The following is a 21238-nucleotide window of genomic DNA, read 5'->3' as shown; positions in this document are numbered from 1 at the left end:
AAAAAAGTAAAAAAAAGTCATAGTATAGTATGTCGAAAAAAGTTAAAAAAAAAGTCATAGTATAGTATGTTAAAAAAATAAAGAAAAAAAAAAGTCATAGTATAGTCATAGTATAGTATGTTGAAAAAAATAGTAAAAAAAATAAAAGTCATAGTATAGTATGTCGAAAAAAAAAAGTAAAAAAAAATAAAGAGTCATAGTCTTAGTATAGTATGTCTAAAAAAAAAAAAGTTAGTAAAAAAAAAAAAAAGTCATAGTATAGTATGTCGAAAAAAGTAAAAAAAAGTCATAGTATAGTATGTCGAAAAAAGTAAAAAAAAAGTCATAGTATAGTATGTTGAAAAAAAAAAAGTCTTAGTATAGTATGTCGAGAAAAGTAAAACAAAAGTCATAGTATAGTATGTCGAAAAAAGTAAAAAATAAAGAAAAAAGTAAAAGAAAAAGTCATAGTATAGTATGTCGAAAAAAGTAAAGAAAAAAGGGTCATAGCATAGTATGTCAGAAGAAGTCATAGTATGTAACACCTCTCAGAGGCTGCAACATTAACGGGAGACAAGACGATTTTAAAGTAATGAATAAGCACATTTATTTAAAGAATACATGAACTTAAATAAACAAACACGGAGAATCAGTAATCTGAAATTTCAGCATGTGTGGAGCAAACAAAACAAAACAGCAGCCGTGTCAGCCAAGGAAGCGCAGCCAAGGAAGAGAGGGGTCCATATTCAGGTGGTGTGTCTTTTTAACAAAGTCAAAATACATCAAAGTAGAGTATGTTGAAAAAAGTAAAATAAAAAAAACCTATTACAGTTTGTCCCAGAAAAAAGTCCAAGGATATTATGTTTGAAAAAATTAAAAACGTCATAATATAGCATGTCCAAAAAAGTAAAAGAAAGTCATAGGGTAGTTTGTCAGAAAAAGTAAACAATGTTAAAGTATTGTAAATCGCAAGAGTAAAAAAAGAGTCAAGCTAAACAATCATGGATAGTCAGTAATCAGTGATGTCAGCAATTGTGGATGTGTGAAAATGTGTTGTGCAAACAAAACAGCAGCCGTGTCAGCAAAGGACGAGCAGCCAAGGAAGAGACTGTCAATGTTTGTGTGGAGAGACTTTAAAGCTGGAAAAACACCAGGCTCAGGTGTGGCTCATCAGCTGACGATCACCTTCCTGAAAGACAAAGGAGACAGCAAACAGGACACAGACCCCTAGTGGAAAGGAGGGGTGGTAACATCTCCCTCCATAAAAAACGGTGTTCCCACCAGGACTACTGACAGCTCTTTCATTTATTAATTGGTAAGTGCATAGTATAATATGTAATTTAAAATGTCATAAAAAGTCAAAGTATAATATGCTATAAAAAAATGTGGCATAAAATGTATCATAGTATAGTACGTTATGTAAATAAATAAAACAAGTCTTTCTATACCAGGTGATGTGAATGTCGAAAATAATGTCATTAAAAATGTGAGAAAAAGTAATTGTAAAGCATGCCATAAAAAAGTGTCGAAAGAAATGTAAAGTAAAAAAATAAAATAAAAGTACGTCATAGTCTAGTATTCCATAAAAATGACATTAACAATGTCATAGTATAGTATGCCATAAAAATGTAGAATCCATCCCAGAACATCTCATGGATGTGTAACTGTAGGATCAAATCCTGCCCTCCTACTTGTCAAAGATTTCATTATATCTATTGTTATTCTAATTTCTAAAGTGGTTCCTTGGTCTTGCTAAACAATCCCCATGGAAACGGGGGTTAAACAACTCAAATCAAATCGGTCAGGATCAGAGGAGACTGGCCTGAAGACTAGAGGTTATTATTTCAATCCGTGTAGCGAACTTTGAGGTCCAAAACTGGCACAAACTATGAAAAAGTAAAATACAAAGAGAGAATATGTCAGTTTTTTTATGACACGTACAATGTTTTTGTCAGTTTTTTAATGGAATTTGTTTTGATATTTTTTATGGCACACTATAGTTTGACATGTGTTGTGACATTTTTATGACATACTATACTTACTGAAATAAAAATGTAGGTATCAAGACAATATATTCTTGACTGGGGTTTCCTTCCCCTTAGTTCTTCCTCTGCTTGTCTTCGATCTCATCTCTGAGGCGGTGCAGATGGAAGTGTTTTTCCGGTCCACCTCTCCTCAACTTGATGTCCTCTTTTCCATTCAGTCTGCTGCTCCTCCCCCAACACATTATGGGATTTCTTTGAGAACCAACATAAAAAACAGATGAGCTCCTAAAATTAGATGTAATGTAAGCTTCAGGTATTCTTAAATTCTGAACATCACAGATAATGATATTCTCAGTAAGTTTAAATCACATTGAACGATGTCTTAATGTCCGTGTCTTATACAGACCATATCCCATAGTTTCTTTCAAGAAGTTCATAACAAAGTTTAAGAGGCCACTGAATTTTTTTTAATATTTTTATTTCTTATACTATATATTAGTCCCACATCGGGAAGTTTTGCAGTATTAAATTTCCCCGCTGTGGTACTAATATACACTATAGACTAATAAAGGATATTCAACAGCATTGAACACGAAGCCGCTGGTAATGAGAAAGAAAAAATCTTCCTCAAGAGCTTAAGCAGAGGGACGATGTTCTCTCACTTGGTTTGTATAGTCTTCCCAGATGTCATCCATCGAGGCCGTATATCTAAAAAAGTGTGTGACAAATAAAAGCACCTGTCTTAACATGCAACACAACTAACAGTTAAAAGTAAAAACCATACAACAATAATTCACATTTATAGAATATAAAGCTTTATAGTTAGCATTTGCACATTTAAGTGAAGTATTGCATAATGTTCATGAATAAAATGACAAAGATTATCAGGATTTGGCCAAAGAAGACTCCAGTCAACCTGTCCCTGTCTATACGATGAAACAGAAAATAAATAAAGTCATCAGAATTTTCAATTGCAATAATTTCAAGTTAACCATGCTGCACACATTCAAACCGTTACACTGTTTAATATTCATATTGTTTTGAGTCCTAGGCAGATATCAGGGCACTAAAAAGTACCAATTTGGACTAAATTCAAGCAATAAGTGCAAATACTAGTACAAATATTATTGAGTATGACATATAAAAAGTGTAAACGCAAAACATAAATTAAAAAAGATTCTAGGCAAGTTTGAGGGTCCTAAAGTGGATCTGATGGTAAACAAGACCCCAATAGGGACAAATTGAAGTATTTAAACAACGTTAAGTGCATGAAGCTGAAACTGTGTGCATGTTTACAAGGTGCATAATGGAAGGCTTTCAGAGGTGACTTGAAAGCTGAACAACCTGTTGTTAGAAAATACCTACATTTCCTTATTGTGATACAGTGGACTAATGTATACACCTGTGTTGCATAGACAAATATGCCAACACACAGCCAAATCACTAACTGTGCTGCCTGTGTGCTGGTTGTGGTGGCCTAGATCCAGCCATGCCACCCCTAATCCATTTCTCTGTTGCTCATTATTGGTGGCTTGTAAAGATTCTGTATCAGCTATGCTGAAAGAGCTTTTCACAGTATTACATGGGATTACTGTTGCTCCTCGCTACATATGTTGCTCACAAACGGATGTCATATTCCCATCCTGTTGACAAAATAACGAATGCATGACTCATTAACAGGGTATTTTTGTTCTTTTTCTTTGTGGATTCAATTTTCATGTCATCGTTTATCCAAAAATCATACACTTTACGATATATTTCCTTCTGTTGTGTGGTGATACCGTAATGTGTCCTTGAATGAATAAACATGGAAAATGAAAAAAGAAGGAGACGCCAGCATGCTCATGAGTATATCATTTGGGAGGACAGTGGTAATTTATCCAAAAGAGTTTAGGAGCAGATTTAATAGCCATGCAGTCTCCAACTATCTTAGATATGTATCAAGTCTAAACTGCTCACTCATAAAAAGGTATTTACCCAGCTTAGCAGCAATCAGATTACTGCGTAATCAGGAGATGGATGCAGTGTGTAAATGGGTCTCTGAATCCAAAAGATCAAATCTGTCCCAGCCTCAATTCTGTGCACACCTAAATGTAGGAAAATGACAGAGGTTGAGGTGAGTTCAGCAGTTTGCTGAGCCCGTTTGCACTGTAAGAGGCGTTGGTTGCCACTGGTGGCACCTTAATTGACCGTTTACTAAGTCCTGCCCCTTAAATGCAGACTCGTTACCCGGAGAGGTTGGAAGGAGATATGGGTTTCTAAAACATTATGTTTCTACATAAAAACTTGTGGAACTAAAATTAGCAGAGTATGTCAGCACATAATGAACTAGCTTTAGCACTTCTATGCAACGCTGGCCACTGAAAGTACACCGCAGGTATACACATGCTGCTTTTAATGATTGTAGACCTTGTTAATAAGGACCTACCATGCTTTAAAGGAATAGTGCTGTTGCTCATTTGCATGTCTCCTGTCACGATCGGCAGGTTAGACTAAGGCTAAATCTTTATCTTTTTATCTATTTTTGCTGCAGAATCAGTGTGACGTCCTGTATATATCCTTCATATTCTAGCTTCTCTCTGAAATTGCTTGTTTGTTTTTCAAGAAATGTATAAAATTATGACAGGAAGTGCAGTTAGTGTCAGTGTGAGCTCCGTGGTAACTCTGACAGCTGGATGCAGTGGGGGGCGGGGCTTAGCGAAGGGTCAATTGACCTAAACACCTACATGAAACTGGCTTTGATCTAACATCTATGGATGTCTTCCTGTGTCCAAAACGGTAATGTTCTAACAGCGACAGTACTGTCCACAGTACTCTACTGACCCAACAGCAGGAAAAGTTACAGCCTGTCATAAAAGGGGTCAGGTTCCTTCTCCCACTATCCCATTTGCAAATGTAGGACAGCTGGAAACGCTCTGTATCTCGTGAATAACAAAGAAAGGTCTTTGGAGATCAGCTGTGATCTCAATTAATCAGTTGCACCCAAAATCTAATCCAATTAAGGCATGTGGTTGTTAATTAACCCATAGGCTACTATTCAGATTGCCAACGTGAGAAAGTGGGATTGGTCTTTCAGGTAGCAGGTATGATTCTTGTCTAAACGCTAGTTTGGGTATTGTATGTAAACCTAAGGCTGGTGTAGAGAATGAATGTTTCATCCTTCCATTCATCCTCCTTTCTTTCCACGCCCTCTATGTAGTAGTGTTTTAGAATCCTGTGTCGACAACCCCTCCTTCTAGTTCTCTGGGGTGTTTACCCCCTTTCACGGCAGCAGGGAAGCAGCTCCCGCCATCCCATCTCTGTTTACATTGCTCTTCTCCTCTATTTACTCTGTGCTCCAGTGCCCTGGCGCAGAGCGCTCCAAACAGCTGTTCCATTATGGGAAGAGCAGGCGTTTAAACCACACAGTGCTGCCACACAGCTCTCTCTGACAACCCACCATGGTCGCCCACGATGACTGCCTGGCTCTGCTGGCACGCCTGCCATTGTTGCCATAAAGCTCAGCCTCCTTGAATGCCAAAGTGGCTTCTGGGCATAGAGTCAGCCAGGGCAACTGTCAGAGATTGTCTTCGAAACCACAAGACAAATTTGCAAAGTTCAGCTTTTAAACAAGTGTCTCTGTAAGGGATGCAGTTCTGAGGTGATTTAAACAAGCAGCAATCATATCCGAATGATCTAGAGTAAACTGCCACAAACATCTTTACACTGAAACAGGTCTTTTTTTAGTATGTCATTACAAAACATTTGGCACATTTTCTGTGAGTACCCTATATATCCTTCTTCTACATGACATCATCCATGGGGGCCATTATCCTACAGAGTATGAATTATTCTTCCGCCGAAACGTTTTGCCTGGCGCGCTGTTAGGTAAAAGAAAGACTATTGTCTAACTGACTGCCTCAGGGTCATACTATACGATGAATCTCCAGTGAATTATTTTTACCCTTTGCATCTTCTTTTTTCCTGCTGGTGTGCACAGCCGGTGCTGAGTCAGGAGACAGGAAACCTAGGAGAAAGGCCACCAACCATCCCATGGCTCCCAGTGGACTGCAGCAGGGCCCTGTGGCTACATGGACAGGAGACACTCCATCCATCACAATACAATAGCTACTGCTTGGGCCCAGTGGAATATGGGCCTGTTTGTATCTTTACGTCCCTTCACATGTATAAGAGTGCAAATAGGTGAACTGGCATCAGTGTGTCTGTTTGTGTGTGTGTTATGTGTCTCTCTTGTCTCTTTCTCTCAAGTTGTGTTTAATATAATACTGATTAATGTCAATAATTAAGTAAATTTCACATTTAAATAACATGTGAGACGGATAATCGTCCTTTGAATGCATATCAATTCTGACTGGAGTATCATGAATGACATCATGCTGCTATGGTAACAGAGCACAATCCACAAACATCATCAATGTTTCACACAAGCCAGTACATCACTGATCACAGAGACATACTGTAGAACCCCATACCTCTCACTTACTTGTCCTTTTTACGGTTTCATTTGTATGTTTATGATCAGATCGTGTGAATAAAATAACAGTTTCGACCACATTTATATAAATATAAATAAACAAGTAAACTTGTTTTGATGTGCTCTTATTTTTTTTAATTTTACTGTATTTAACTGTACATTTTTATATTTGATATGTTTTTAATTATCTTATACTATTGCACTGTGTCCACTGTTACGCACCTATCACCTAGCCAAATTCCTTATGTGTTCCTTGTGTAACATACTTGGCAATAAACACTTTCTGATTTTGATTTACTCCTGCTTCTCTGCATCCCTCCTATTCAATTTTTTACTGGTTGTATTCACGGGGCAACAAATTAGCCTGAATTTACACTAACATGGATAGTAAAGCACCCTGATTTTTTAATCAGACTTCAGAATGAACTCATGGTGTATTTGATTAACAGGTGAAGTTGATCTATTGTGCTCTTGCTTGAATGCTGCCAGATATTTAAAAAAAAAAAAAGGTGAAGAAATTAGAAAGCAAAAAAAAGAGGAAAATCTCCCCAATCCTGGCATGCAGGTGGTCAAAACAACCTATGCTCTGCCACACACTCTCAGCAAGCTCTGACGGCGATAAAGACATGTGTTCAGCAGTTTAAGCTGCTGCAATTACACACACACACACACACACACACACACACACACACACACACACACACACACACACACACACACACACACACACACACACACACACACACACACACACACACACACACTTTTTCCAATCTATCCTTGCTCTGTAATAGTCTCAACCACGATGAAAAGGGATATCAGCATGCATAATGACACAAGTGGTGAGTGAGCGTATTAAAGAGAGAGACATACAGAGGGAGAGAGCATGAACTCATGCATGCCTGTGTGTGTGTAGAAAAGTGCCAGTCATAGTAGGATATAAAAGAATTCTGCCCAGCTGCCAGGCCCCCAGCGCCGGTTGCCAGAGCCCTTAAACACATCCATGTCCTTCACTGGATGGCTCTGCTCTCTTCTCCTCCACGAATATATCTAGCGCTTTAAAAATATACAATCTGCTTAGATACTAGGCAATCATAAGCTCCGTGACTGGCACTTTGACATCTTATCAACATGAGTTGAAGCCCCTGGGCAACTAAGCCATGCTTTGATCAGACATTTTAGAGACATCTCTCATTTTCTTCAAACAAATCCATTGGGGTCGGTGTGCTAAATTCGAAACAAACTCAAAGCACTAAATGTACCTTGTGATAGCTGGAAACACAGGCACAGCTATATATGGTCTGTTTAATAAAGAGGTGAGAAGGCTGAAAACCAATCTGCATGTGAGTTAGGAGGAGAAAAAGATAAAATGTTAAAGAGAGATGAGGACAAAAAAAAGCTGAAAGAAATTCAGTCAGAGAGGTGAAGGAAGAGCACAGCATGCATGGGCCTCGCTATGAGATCAACTGACAAACATCTCCGCAACCTTGGCAGAGGCAAATCAGCATCCACCCTCTATGAATGGCCTGTGACAGTTGTTACGTACAGAAACCCAATTTCACCTTATATCTTCTCCTGAATTTTATCCCGGCTACCATTCGGTGGGAGGGAAACAGAAAGTCAGTGTGTGAAAGAAAGAGATAGAAAAGTCGGGCCCATGGCCCGCTGCTGCTCAGTAGGGGAGAAAGTGAAAGAAAAAGAGAAAGAGAAAGATGTAGACAAGGAAGAAAATGAAACCTAAATGGTTCAATTCAGCTGGCGGAGCCACACAGAGATTTCACCTGAGGGCAGTATCATGCCCTGTTTGTGTCTCCATGGAGACGGGCCTCCTGAGTGTGTGCTTCTATACACACTGACAGCAGTCCAGCTAGCTAGACCTGCTATTGATTTCAACACAATTTCCCTGACCAGATCAGTGGATAAAGCTAGCCTTTGGTCAAGTCCTCTGCTGAAAACCAAACTGGTTTGGACGACTGCAGTGTTTAGATTCATTTCTTTGCATGTTTTACAGTTGATCATTGACATTCAAGTATTATTCCACATTTCATATGTGCTTGATGCATTCCTTTACTGAGTTCTAATGTATGGGGCCCATCACATCAGATAAAGTATTTTCTCAGCTGCTACCAGGCATTTGCGGGGAAATCTCCAGCTTTGAATATATTAAGTTTTAAAGACTTCAACCAACTGGGCTAAAAGCTTGATAACATCTTATAGTCTGGTGCCTTGAGATATAACTATATCCTCAGTACATGGCATATCAGCTTTGTATCCTGCACGGTTTCAAGCCCTGAGGCAGTTGTCCTTAATGACAAGGCTTTTCTGTCATCTCCTCCCACTCAGCTACACTTCCCTTGCTATCCTGACCATAGGAACCAGATCAGAGGCTCAAGATGGCCTTTATCTGGGGTCCATTGACCAGTGTCAGCTTACAGGCCCCACTCTGTACACACGGCACATTATGGAAGTTTTAATAGGTGATCAGAGCAGCTGTTGCCGGCACAGCGTTGATTTACTGTGGCTAAGAGAGGGCTTAATGACTATAGAGGCAGACAGCTTTTAACCCTTTGATGTGCGATGGATAATGTAATAGGATCAGGTAGCCCCCTGGGAAAGTTGCATGCACTAACATAAGTATACAATAGCACAAACGCTTTTGGAATACAGTTACAGAGTCTAAAAGCTCCTTAATAATAAGAGTGCCAACCTCTTACTGTTGTACAGTAGAAAAACAACATATGGGTTTGACTTATTCCACTATTCATGGCTTGTGACACGCTTGTATGGCCCATGCATGAAATATAAACAAACACACACACACACACACACACACACACACACACACACACACACACACACACACACACACACACACACACACACACACACACACACACACACATAAAGTTGTGTTGCTTGCTGACAGGTGGTGCATGCTCAAGGAAATACAAGCTTACCCAGCACAAACAGCCCCAGTAGGCTTAGCACGTCAGCGGAGAGCAATTGGAGTACTTATGTAGGAGCTAGCACTATTCAGACCATGCAACATCCATCTCAAGGGTCAAAGGTCACAAATTCTGTTTGCACCTTGAAGACAACAATGTCCTCTCTTTTACAGTGTCTCTGACATCAACGCTGGGCAAACAAAAGGGACCGGTCTGGTCAAAGAGTCATGAAATGAGATGGATTAAACATCTGATGATTTGTAGCTAGAGGCTCTGTGAGGCTTGTATAGTGAGGCTAAATGAAAACTTATGCATTCTTACATGCTGACAGTGACAATGCAAACATGCTGGTGATGTGCAGGTATATTGATTACCATGATCATCATTTCAGTTTAGCATGTTAGCAAGGTAATATTTGCTAATTGGCCCTAAACAGAAAGTACGGCCGAGGCTGCTGGAAATCTGATTAGTATTGCAGATATTTTCTAAAAATCGAATGATTGGGCAATTTTAAATGTGGCCTGATGATGGTACACGACGAAGACAGAAGTCTGGGGATCACCAAAATAATTTCGACCCATCCCAAAAGGATGTGTACCAAATTTCATGGCAATCCATCCAATTGTTGAGACATTTCGCTACAAATCCACAAATTTGAACCTATAGGCGCATGTAAGTACGCACACATACATGGAAGGGAAATACCACACAAACATTTATGTGCAGTAATCATTGCTCTAACAACTGAAAATCTCAGCCAACCTACTGTTTGGAACCCCAACATAAACCACCAGCTCGGGCCCCATTAACCCATCTAGCAATGATAGCTAAATTGCCCGCTAGCTCTCCGAGGCCAGCCAGGATGTAATCAAAAACAGACGGAATAATCAACAAAAATGCTCTCTATTCCGGTAAGGATGTCTCCCAAAAGCACATGAATTATTTTGAAGCAGGCACTGGGACTGTGAATGATGTTGGGCTACAAGCACCAGCCAAGTCACTGTCTCCCAATGCCAAGTGAGAGGATGCCAGGCACTTCCTGCTGTAAACAATCTACCCACAGACGGAGAAAGGGGGAAGAAACCTCTGAATGAGAAACAACAGGAGACGGAGAGAAGACCCAATTGCTCAATGAAAACTTCTCTGGTGAACAAATGTGCTCAATTTGTCAGACAAGCTACTATAGTCTGTCTGAGGGGAATGTGTGTGTGTGTGTGTGTGTGTGTGTGTGTGTGTGTGTGTGTGTGTGTGTGTGTGTGTGTGTGTGTGTGTGTTTGGACAAATGACATCTCTCTGTATAGATGAATACATAGCAAGTGCTCAGGGTTTATGGAGACGTTGGATACAATGCTTGGCTGAGTTCACAATACATAAGGGCTCCCTCTCCTTCGTTCATCATTTCTTTATTCCTACAAATTGTCCCCTCTATTCCAACTGCTAGCCTAAGTTGCTGTCGTAGTTCCATTAGATAGCAGCATCAATACTGAGGTCACCTTTGGCCATAAGTAGCCATCATATCATTGGCTTTGATCCCCATTTTTAATTGCCTGTGACGATCCCTCAGGTTTTGCACTTGCACTGTTTTGGATAATTCCTCTTTTCTTAGCCCCATGCTACAGCGTTAACAATCTCACTAACAGATTTAGCTGGGATGCAAAACAAACTAGCTCCTCTGCGCTCTTAAAAGGAACCTGGGACTAACTGAAGCTTTTGAATCAGCAGGGGGAGGGGGGTATAGTGCATTGACTGTATCACCAGCTCACAGTATTTATGCACTTGTGTGTAAATCACTCTCTTTTACAGTCTCTGCGTGTGGGAATGCAGTAAATAGTGAGATAGAATAAATGCAATGCGACCTATGACTGGCTCTTGCAGAACGGCAGAGCTTGTATATAAACCTCTGAGTGAACAGACCAACATTTGGGAGACGACGAGATGCATGTGTTTGCACATAAATTACCATGTATGCATGCACACGCACGCACAGGCAACAAACAAAAAACACACACAAGGACGGTGAGAATTAGCTACGCATGCAAGCTCACATCCACTTAGACATTAGCTCACACACACAAACAAGCAGTGTTTTACAGACAGACACACACACACCTGTCATTGCAATTCACATGATCATTCTCTTTATGTGAAAGAGACAGGGAATTGTCAGAATGGCAGAAGCTGAGGCCTCATATTAGCCTTTCTGTCAGAGCTAGTGAGCAAAGGATGACATTAACACGAGCGCTCCTGTCCCTTAAAGCTCACCCTGTCTGCATCGAAACAAGAGCTCAGTCAGTGCGCGGCTGTAGGAAGTGTCCACCAGACTGCAGTTCAATCAATGAGAAACTGCTTTTATTGCTTACTTATTTACAGGCTGCTTTCGCTGAGAGTTGAAGTAACTTTGTCAATAACGTATTGCACTGACAGCAATGTAACCTCCAATTAAGTTATACCACCTTCCCTCTCTGCGTGACCAGTTCTCTGTCTCCCTCCTCGGAGAATTCAGGATGGGCGGGGTTTGGCTCACTCTTAAAAACAAATGACAGCCTACAAAACAAATGTGGCATTACAACTGAGTATTAAAAGGCCTGACATTTACCAAGGCTCATTTATATGGCTGCCCATACTTAGCTCATTGGCAGCCCCCATTACACTGGGTAGAGCAGGAGTGCGAAGGCCGGGGCTAGGCTGCGTTGGGGCTGGGCAAACACAGTGGGGTGAGCCGTTAACGGCCTGTGGGAGGATCGTCCTGTAGATGAATGAACACCTGGATTAATGGGGTCACTGAGCACCAAGCTGCTGAGAAAGGAGTATCCCAGCCAAGGAAGCCATTTTACATTTTTACTTTTACTGCATGTCTCATGGACCGTTTTCCTCCGCTGGTTTTAGAGGGGGAAGCAGGAGGGTCCCATGGGGGCCCAAGAGAGCAAAGGAAGGACATTTTTGGACCCATGTACTTTATATAGGACATGAGCAGTGGGGGTGCTAGTCATACAGTTCTGATTTTATGAACCCTCAGACACTTCAATGACACCACAGGTATATTCTAAGGTACAAAAATGTCTGCAATTATGGAGAAAATATAAAAGTATTGAACTTGCCATGAACTGAGCGCACCTGCATTGGTAAATGGACTTTCTGATGTTATATAATTGTGAAGAGATGTACTGTCTTCACATCCATATCAGTGCCATCAACTCTGATATCATTTTTTTCTGATAAATTAAAACATTTTCACTCCAGTCCTTTGGGAGTTAGTTACAACCAGACAACCTTGACTCCTCTCTGAAAGTGTTTTCCAATGTAAGCTAAACAGGGAGGGTGCTGGCCCTTTAAACTGAGCTCTGAGTGCTTGGCAGGCTAATAGATGCAGTCGAAAAGGTGCTAGTGGATGGCAACCTGAAAAATTGTCTTATCTGAAAAGGTCCAGGACAGTTATAAATGAAATAATCGCACTGGGCACATTAATCCATGTTCATGCCCTAGGGGGAGACCTCTGCTCGCCATTTGATCTGTGTGTGAGTACATGAATACACTATGCGTGCGTGTATGTGTACATGAATGTCTTTGTGTACTTGCAAGTTGCCAATCCCTTTCAATAATTTTTTGTCTCAGCAATTGTCTCATTATACTTTCTGACTTGCTTTTAACCAGAAACTCCAGCAGGGGATATGGCAAAGGGAAAGAGAGGGAGGATTGAGAAAAAGTGGACAAAGAGAGAGAAGGATACAAAGACAGAAGGAAAATAGAGAAAGATTGAGAGGGAGAGAAATTAAAGACATTTAAGTGACAATATGCAATTTGGCATACCCACTGGACCACTACACTTTAAGTGACGTACAGTTATTGCTCGAGTGCCACGCAACACAGATTTGCAAGGGAGTGGGGGCCTCTGGAGGACAGGAGAAAGACCGTCCTTATTTTTTATTTGCATCACAAAAGAATCTTTGACAGTCCGTTCTTACAACAGTTTCTTGGATCTCTTATGTTTTTGTTTGCAAGAAGAAACAAGAATATTGAGGTCATTTAAGATCTTACAACCAGTTCATTACATTTCACACCTGCAACAAACAAATAACATTGTATTTTTTTTTTTACAATACATTGTACTTTCTTTCTGTATCATATTTAGCTGACACTAATGACGATATAAACTCTAAATATGTTTTACAGTGCCACAACTCTGCACAAGTGTTGTTTAGTCATCTTCCCCAGTTCCCTATTTTCCATGGTTTTTGCTACCATTTAACACTCCTTTAACCCAAAGTTTGTTGCAAACAGTAATTTGTAGAATGTTACAATACTACCAGTCATCTATTTCCCACTGTTCTAGTCGTTTATCATTCATCAATAAACTAATAAATTGCTCAGGTGACTTCAGACTACATAAGAACATGGAATGTTTGACTGAGACTCTGTCCCATCCAAGAACAATGCAAGGCGTCCTCTGTACACTTTCAGAAATTACTGTCATCAATAACTGAGGCCTTTGCTTTGTGTTCAAACAGACAAACAACTCCTTGCTATTAGAAAGCTTAAGAAAATGAGTGACATTCTACTCATGAAATTATTTTAATTTTACAGCATAACCTAGTTAACACAGAAATCCATATATGTAAGAGAAAACAAACTCTTCCCAATTTATAGTCAACATTGCCATCTACTGGTCACAAATAAAGTGTACCAACCACAGAAGCACTGCTGTGTGTAAGTCAATTGAAGGCTGGGCCGTGTCCCAAAATAGATAATTGGGTATATTTGTCATCCAAAAACAAATATAATTCATATAGGGACTTAAGGTGTCATAATGTGTCTAAACTAATGAATTCCAGTATTGATTGTGATCTCACTAGTGAATTGTATTTTTTAAATCTACTCTGGTATTACAATAGCATAAAATCTCTAAATCTTTCCAAGATTGTGATGCCATTTAAGTCCTAAAATTCTTATTGTTTGCAAATAAAGGGGTACTCTGCAAAGTAGCATTGCACTCCCACAAGTTAGTCAAAATCAATGCAGCAGATGAGAAGATATCCTGACTTGTATTTCCTACTATGACTCAAGCTTCTAAAACACTGGATCCTAAACCCCCGTGTCCTTTAGACTCTGCTTGCCTGAAAAACATTCACATCTTTCAAATACCAATTTATTTCTGCTAAAACAGTTTATAGTCTCCAAGCCTAAACCAAGGTTACTAAAGTGACTTGACTGGAGCAATTTTACAAGACTTGATAAAACTCCTGCAGAGTCAATGAATACATCATACAACTGTTTTCAAAGATTGTGTAATATTCCCCTGGCATATACCCAGCAAATGTACTTCGAAAATAGGCCCTTTAAGAAAGTCTGCTTTTGCTTTTCCTGGAAACAACTAGAGGCTCAGTTAGTATTTGCAATTAATCTAATAAGAATGATCCGCCAAAACATACATTACAAACTGACACAACACTATCTGACACAATTATCAATACCTCCATGCTTACAATCTGGTTAATTGTTAGATAGATAGATAGATAGATAGATAGATAGATAGATAGATAGATAGATAGATAGATAGATAGATAGATAGATAGATAGATAGATAGATAGATAGATAGATAGATAGATAGATAGATGAATTGATAAATGGATGGATTTAGGTTCCTCCCAAATAGAATATACCGTAAAAAAATGTTTATGAAACTGTGATACAAATTAACACGAGTAATATGACATTGCATTGCATTAATTTACACCTATATTGATGGTAATAGGCATCTACCTTTAATAGTAAACCACTATTTTGTACTGGTACAAGGCAATGCTGCCACCCAGTGATCACACGGTGACACAAAACCACATGACATATGGTTTTCACCCTGTAATTTTACCTCTTATGGTTGTTTGGGATCACAATGCTAATCACTCCTATCTGTCCAGGCAAAAGGCGAGAGCACTGGCCTTTAAGGATTATCAAGTACAAATAATACCCCAAGGATTTAGCTTTGAGCTTTAGTTTTTAAACCCAAAGGCAAATGGGCAATGCTTATACATTCAAATATATGCTATTCAAATCCCTCTTAGCTCACAGACACCACAAATGTAAATATCTCAAATGACTTGAAGCACACATAATGCTGCTATGTACTGGGGTAAGAACTTTCAGAAAGAAACCTTTGTACTTCTTTGGGAGTTAAGACTCTGCCTCTTAATCAGACAGCCATGTACGTTAACCCTTGTCCAAATGCAATGTGACAGAGGCTCTTTGTGAATATGATTTCAATCTTCGAATCTAGTCTTTAACAAGAAGGAGGTTTATTCATGAATCGGAAATATCAATAAAAATGTGGTTATATTTACACAAACTGACCCATGAAAAACTTGAAAGAGAAGTAGAAACAGTGGGGGGCAACCAAAGCACCTCTCTGGACATTTTCCAATTAGGTTGTTGCTCGCCAGCAGATCAAAGCTAGGATAATCCTAAAGCTTGGATGGCGTGGCTACTAGTAGATAAACCTAAATATGAGAGTAACAACGGATAGGGGGTCAGGTTTCACAAATAAATGTGTTCCAGTGTGAGTTGCAGTGAAGGAAGACAAGAGTAGAGGAGAAAAGAAAAAGACATGAGAGTAAGGGGATGACAGGAAAGAGATAGAGAAGTAGTCTGCACTGAGTGTGTACTAGAGAAGGTGAAGGAGGAGGGGAGGTTTGCGGTTGGTGCACTGGTTTGTGACGTCAGCGGCTTGTTGGATTGAGGTGCTGTGTCCTGCTGATTTTAATCCTAACTCATTAGGGAACAGAGAGCAAGTGCCTGTGCATGCCCTCTGGGGAAAGAGAGAAAGTGACAGGAGAAGGAACGAACTCTAAACATTCCACCAAGGGAGACAAGTGGAGCTAATTTAAGGCTTGAGAGACAGAAGAGGGGAGAAATCGAGCATTTTATTTTTGCTTTTCACGTTCATGCCTGCTTTGCCTCTTTACCCTTTCCCTTTTTTGTCCTAAACCTCTTTACTTGCAATCTTAACGTGTGGTCTGTTAAAGCATGCCCACCAACGGAATAAATCGGGCTCTGAAACTGCAGTTTGGTCTAATCAACTATGAGAGCCGCTACCTGACGGCTGAGGCTTTCGGCTTCAAGGTGAACGCCTCAGGCGTCAGCATGAAGAAGAAGCAGATCTGGACCTTAGAGCAGGACGAGCAAGACGGCCAAGTCGTGTTCCTCCGCAGCCACCTAGGACGCTATCTCGCCTCTGACAAAGATGGAAAGATCACATGTGGGGCAGAGAAGCCTGACCCGGACAGCCGTTTCCTTATCGTGCCTCAGTCTGATGGTCGCTGGGCACTGCAATCAGAGCCTTACCTGCGTTACTTTGGAGGCTCGGCTGACTACCTGTCCTGCTTTGCCCAAGTCATCGGGGAACAAGAGCTCTGGTCCGTCCATTTGGCTTTACACCCGCAGGCCAGTCTGCTCAGTGTGGCACGTAAGCGCTATGCCCATCTATCTGCGTCAGATGGAGAGATCTCAGTGGATAGCAACATTCCCTGGGGAGTGGACTCTCTAGTCACCTTGGTATACCTTGATGGCAAGTACAGCCTGAAGACCTGCGACAGCCGTTTCCTTAGCAATTGTGGCAAACTGGTGAAGGAGAACACCAATACTACTAGCTTCACACTGGAGCTGAAATCTGGCAAGCTGGCCTTTAAGGACTGTGATGGAAAATATCTGACCCCAGTGGGTCCCACAGGGACGCTAAAATCTGGCCGATGCTCCAAGCCTGGAAAGGATGAGCTGTTTGATCTCGAGGAGAGTCATCCACAAGTAGTTTTTCAAGCCGCCAATAAAAGATTTGTCTCGGTCAAGCAAGGTAATCAGTCTGTGTTGCAGCCTTGAAAAAAATAACATTATCTTAAATTGAAAAGTTTCATACAGAAAATGGATTGGATTGCTGCATTTACAGTATGAGGAACTTTAAGCTGGAAATGATTTTCATTGTTGAAAAGCCTTGACAGTAAGGGATGATATTTGATGGTTTGCATATTAATTTTAAAGAACCTTAAATCTATTCAAAAGGAGGCAAAGTAAAAGTGTCTGCATGGTAACACATGGGCATGAAAAAAATATGGCAAACATGTGAGCTAAACATAGCTAGAACTCCTCTCAGATGCTCCATGCCGAGTAACATATGGGAAAAGAAAAAGCTATGAAAGTAATGAGACACAGAATTTTTTAACCACTATGGTTTTGCAATCACTTTGCAGCCAACGTCCTTGAGTACATTACCAATGTCAGCCCGAGACTAGGTGAGACCATTTTCAGATCCTTAACCGAGCAGTGCACTCTATTTTTTAAACTAGAGTGTTCATACCTTTTTTTAAATGACTCTTTGCTAAACACTTGGTGAGGATAAATGTTTTTTTTCTTGGTTTCCTTGTTATAGTTTATCTTCACTGTCTGTGGTTAAATGCAATGTTCATCTTCCAAGTACTGTTGATTTCAGATCAGTTGTCTTCTCAGTATTCGGTTTCCCGGAATTTCTTAGTTTAATCTCTACAAGAGTATTGCAAAGCTACTAAAAAACAGAACACAGAGAACACAGATGTTACATTTTGCAGGTTTAGGTATTGATGTTAAAGTTTAGCCCTAGCTATATAACAGCTAAACATATTAGCACAGTAGAGTGCACGATGAACCTGTCGACAAAGACGAACACAGTACATTCCCGAGTGGAACGTATTCAAGTGTATTCAAATACTTAACTGTATCGTAACGAGGGATACGTGATAGCAGAAGATGGGCTGGATTAGTTTAACTGAATGTTAACAATTACGTTGCAGTAAGCCGAAAGCAAATCAGCAACATTAACCAGCTAATGAGGGAGAGCTCTACCTTTCATGTCTACTTGCTGGATCCAGAATTGTTGACAGCCATACTGTGGTGGTAATTGTGGTAATGGGCTTTGTCATTTCCACTGTGTGTCCATAGAAGATTAAGCAGCATGCAAATAACTTAAGGGCAGACCTGTGCCCCATGGGTGTCAATTACCGTCAATGGACTTTAAGCCTTGGCTACTCACTCTTCAACCATTTGGGGGAAGTTTTTCCAAATTTTGTGGATCTTTGGTTAGCCAGAGTGACAGTGAGGTTGAAACCAAGCAGAGCTACAGACAGGCCTTACCAGACGGACTTGTGTCAGCCGACATGATGAGATTTTCTATGTCCTGTATAATTATTCATGCAAATAATGTGGGACGACAGGGGAGCAACATTGTGTTCTGTTGCAGCTTTTTAAAGCAAAAATTAAAACAACTAACAGCCTTATTTAATTTAGCTGTACAATGCACATGAAATACTATAGCATATCTGAGGAACAAGGTTCTTAAACTAACATTATACTGCACTCACCATTATGCTTATGCATGAATAGAATTCTGCATTAAAATAAGGTCACCATCGAGGACATATTTCAACAACCTAGCAATCTATTCTCATAGTAAAGGGCAAATAATTACACTTTTTTACAGCAGTGTTTGGCCTTGTGGCAGTTGCATGTTTTTTAAGGCACAAGGCACTGAAAGCTGCTTAGTGGGCCCTGCAGTGAAGATTTGCATTTCAACACTCAGGGAATTACAGCCAGCAAATGAACAGGATGGGTGGAGGAGTGACTGTGGGGGATTAGGGTTGTAACAAGCTTAAGACAAAGGTTGAAGGACATTTCTGTGGCATCTAATTTGAACTACAGCAGACAGTTCAGTTGTAGGCTATATGTCTGAGTATTCTCCACTGCCTGACACACCCCACTAGTCAGAGTTAATACATGTGGATTAAGTGTATAACACTAGATTTGCTACAAATTAGACACTCAAGTTTAGGGAACGGCACATTAACTGACTAAGTGAAAAGATGGGCACACTTTTATGCAAATCTTAGATGTTATTTTGTGTTAAGTTAAACTTTACTTACACACTTGCTTTTTTTATGTAATGAGTTTAAAGCATGACATTTGTTGATGAGCAAAAAGTTCAAAAAGTGAGGCATGGGACCATCCAAACCTCACAGATAAGCCAGAAAGTAGGATAACTGTTTAAAGGGATCCTCTGCACAAACTCTATGAAACATTCCCACAAACTTGAAAGGTGATATGGACATGATTTCATAATGAAGAAAAAAGGGAGAAAAACATACCAACGTCTCATCCAACATTACAATCCATTTCTATAATACAACCCAACAAAAGCCTCTGATTTTATGGAGCAAACTACTTTTTTATAAATCACCTTTAAAGTCTACCAGGAGTGAATATTTCAGTGGCTTCATAAGAGGTAGATTTTTGGGAAACCAATTTTTCATTAAAGGATTAATATCAAAAGATTAAAAGATTGCAAACAATCCCATCTCCAAATGTGTTTGAAACCCTTCTACTTTCACAGACTGTCATATTGTTACAGTAAAGCATGATGTAATAAGTCTGATGCCATAAATACATGAAGGTGACTGAGAATTTGGTCAGTGTCTCATCCAATATGTTGGCATTTGCTACTGCACTTTAACATGCCTTTACCTTATGAGAGGCTAATCTGTACAGCAGCAGCAGCAGCCTTGGAGCAACACCTTGCCAAAGCATCATGCAGTTGTGTACTGCACCTTCAGGAGGTGAACTATGTCTCTTGACACCAGAATTGCAAAAAATCAATCACCCAAAATATATGTATGAAGAAGTAACATCAACCGAGGAATGCATGGATGACAGTAAATGTTGTTTTAATGCTGTATCATGCACACACGTCTCTTTGGCAATTCCTGAGAGAGCAAATTACATTTAAGTTGATGCAACATTGTCATCCGTTATTTATATTATTTATATATTTATATATTTATCTTCCCTTGTCACCAGGAGTGAGTATTTCAGCCAATCAGGACGTGGAGACAGACATGGAGACCTTCCAGATGGAGATTGATAAGGAGAGCAAAAGGTCTATGTTCAGGACCAATGGTGGATCCTACTGGACTCTAGTGACTCACGGAGAGATCCAATCCACTGCCACAGAAGTGTAAGTAGCTCATAGGAGGTTTTCTCTTATGTTTTCACTTACTCTTCATTAACCTCTCCATGCTTTTGTCCCCAGCGAGGTCAACACGATGTTTGACATTGAGTGGCGAGGGCAGAGGGTGGCACTTAAAGCAAGTAATGGAAAGTATGTTTGTACAAAGAAGAATGGCCAGCTCTCAGCAGTCAGCGATACAGTGGGTAAGAGCTTTCACGGAAGCCACTTGAGGTTCAAGGCTGTGCCGAAGGTACAGCTTCATTGACCTATGCAAAAGAGAAAAGAAGAACAGTATTTGTCCCTCATTGCAGGTGATGATGAATTATTCCTGATGAAACTCATCAACCGCCCCATGCTGATCCTTCGTGGAGAGAATGGCTTTGTGTGTCACCACAAGAACTCCAACACTCTGAACGCAAATCGATCTGTCTATGACATTTTCTCATTGATCTTCAATGATGGCGCCTACAATATTAAAAGTAAGTGTTTCCATGTGTGCATGTCACACCATACTACATTTACGCATAACACATTCAATATATATCTGTATCTTGTTTTAATAGCTATTAAGCATCTTCTAAATCAATTCAAACAAATAGCTAACATGTAATCCACTGATATCCTTCTCCAGGTGTGAATGGAAAGTTCTGGTACGTCTCAAGCAGTGGCCTAGTGTGCACAGATGGAGAAAAGCCGGAGGACTTTTTCCTTGAGTTCCTTGAGCATGGACGCGTCGCCATCAAAAGCTCTGATGGCAAGTACCTTCGTGGAGACCAGGGAGGTACGCTTATGGGTGACGGTCCAACTGTTGATGTATCTTCTCTGTGGGAGTATTGA

The 21238-nt window shown here is 40.1% G+C and overlaps 1 protein-coding gene and 1 long non-coding RNA gene across 2 annotated transcripts; one reads left to right on the top strand and one right to left on the bottom strand.

The window, feature by feature from the left end:
• Window positions 1–627: 627 nt before the first annotated feature.
• LOC129098630 (uncharacterized) lies at window positions 628–4012 on the bottom strand. Its single transcript, XR_008531600.1, has 3 exons — window positions 3942–4012; window positions 2627–2672; window positions 628–2216 (listed from the first exon to the last, which is right to left on the bottom strand). It is a non-coding gene; the product is annotated as an uncharacterized LOC129098630 (long non-coding RNA).
• Window positions 4013–16401: 12389 nt separating this feature from the next.
• On the top strand, window positions 16402–21238 carry fscn2a (fascin actin-bundling protein 2a, retinal). Its single transcript, XM_054607687.1, has 5 exons — window positions 16402–17224; window positions 20251–20407; window positions 20483–20604; window positions 20713–20880; window positions 21033–21238. The coding sequence occupies exons 1-5, from the start codon at window positions 16402–16404 to the stop codon at window positions 21236–21238; spliced, it is 1476 nt and encodes a 491-aa protein (XP_054463662.1).

Source organism: Anoplopoma fimbria, chromosome 11 (genome assembly GCF_027596085.1).
Source record: "Anoplopoma fimbria isolate UVic2021 breed Golden Eagle Sablefish chromosome 11, Afim_UVic_2022, whole genome shotgun sequence".
NCBI lineage: Eukaryota > Metazoa > Chordata > Actinopteri > Perciformes > Anoplopomatidae > Anoplopoma > Anoplopoma fimbria.
The sequence above is the reverse complement of the archived record's forward strand: the minus strand, read 5'-3'. Positions and strand labels throughout refer to the sequence as shown.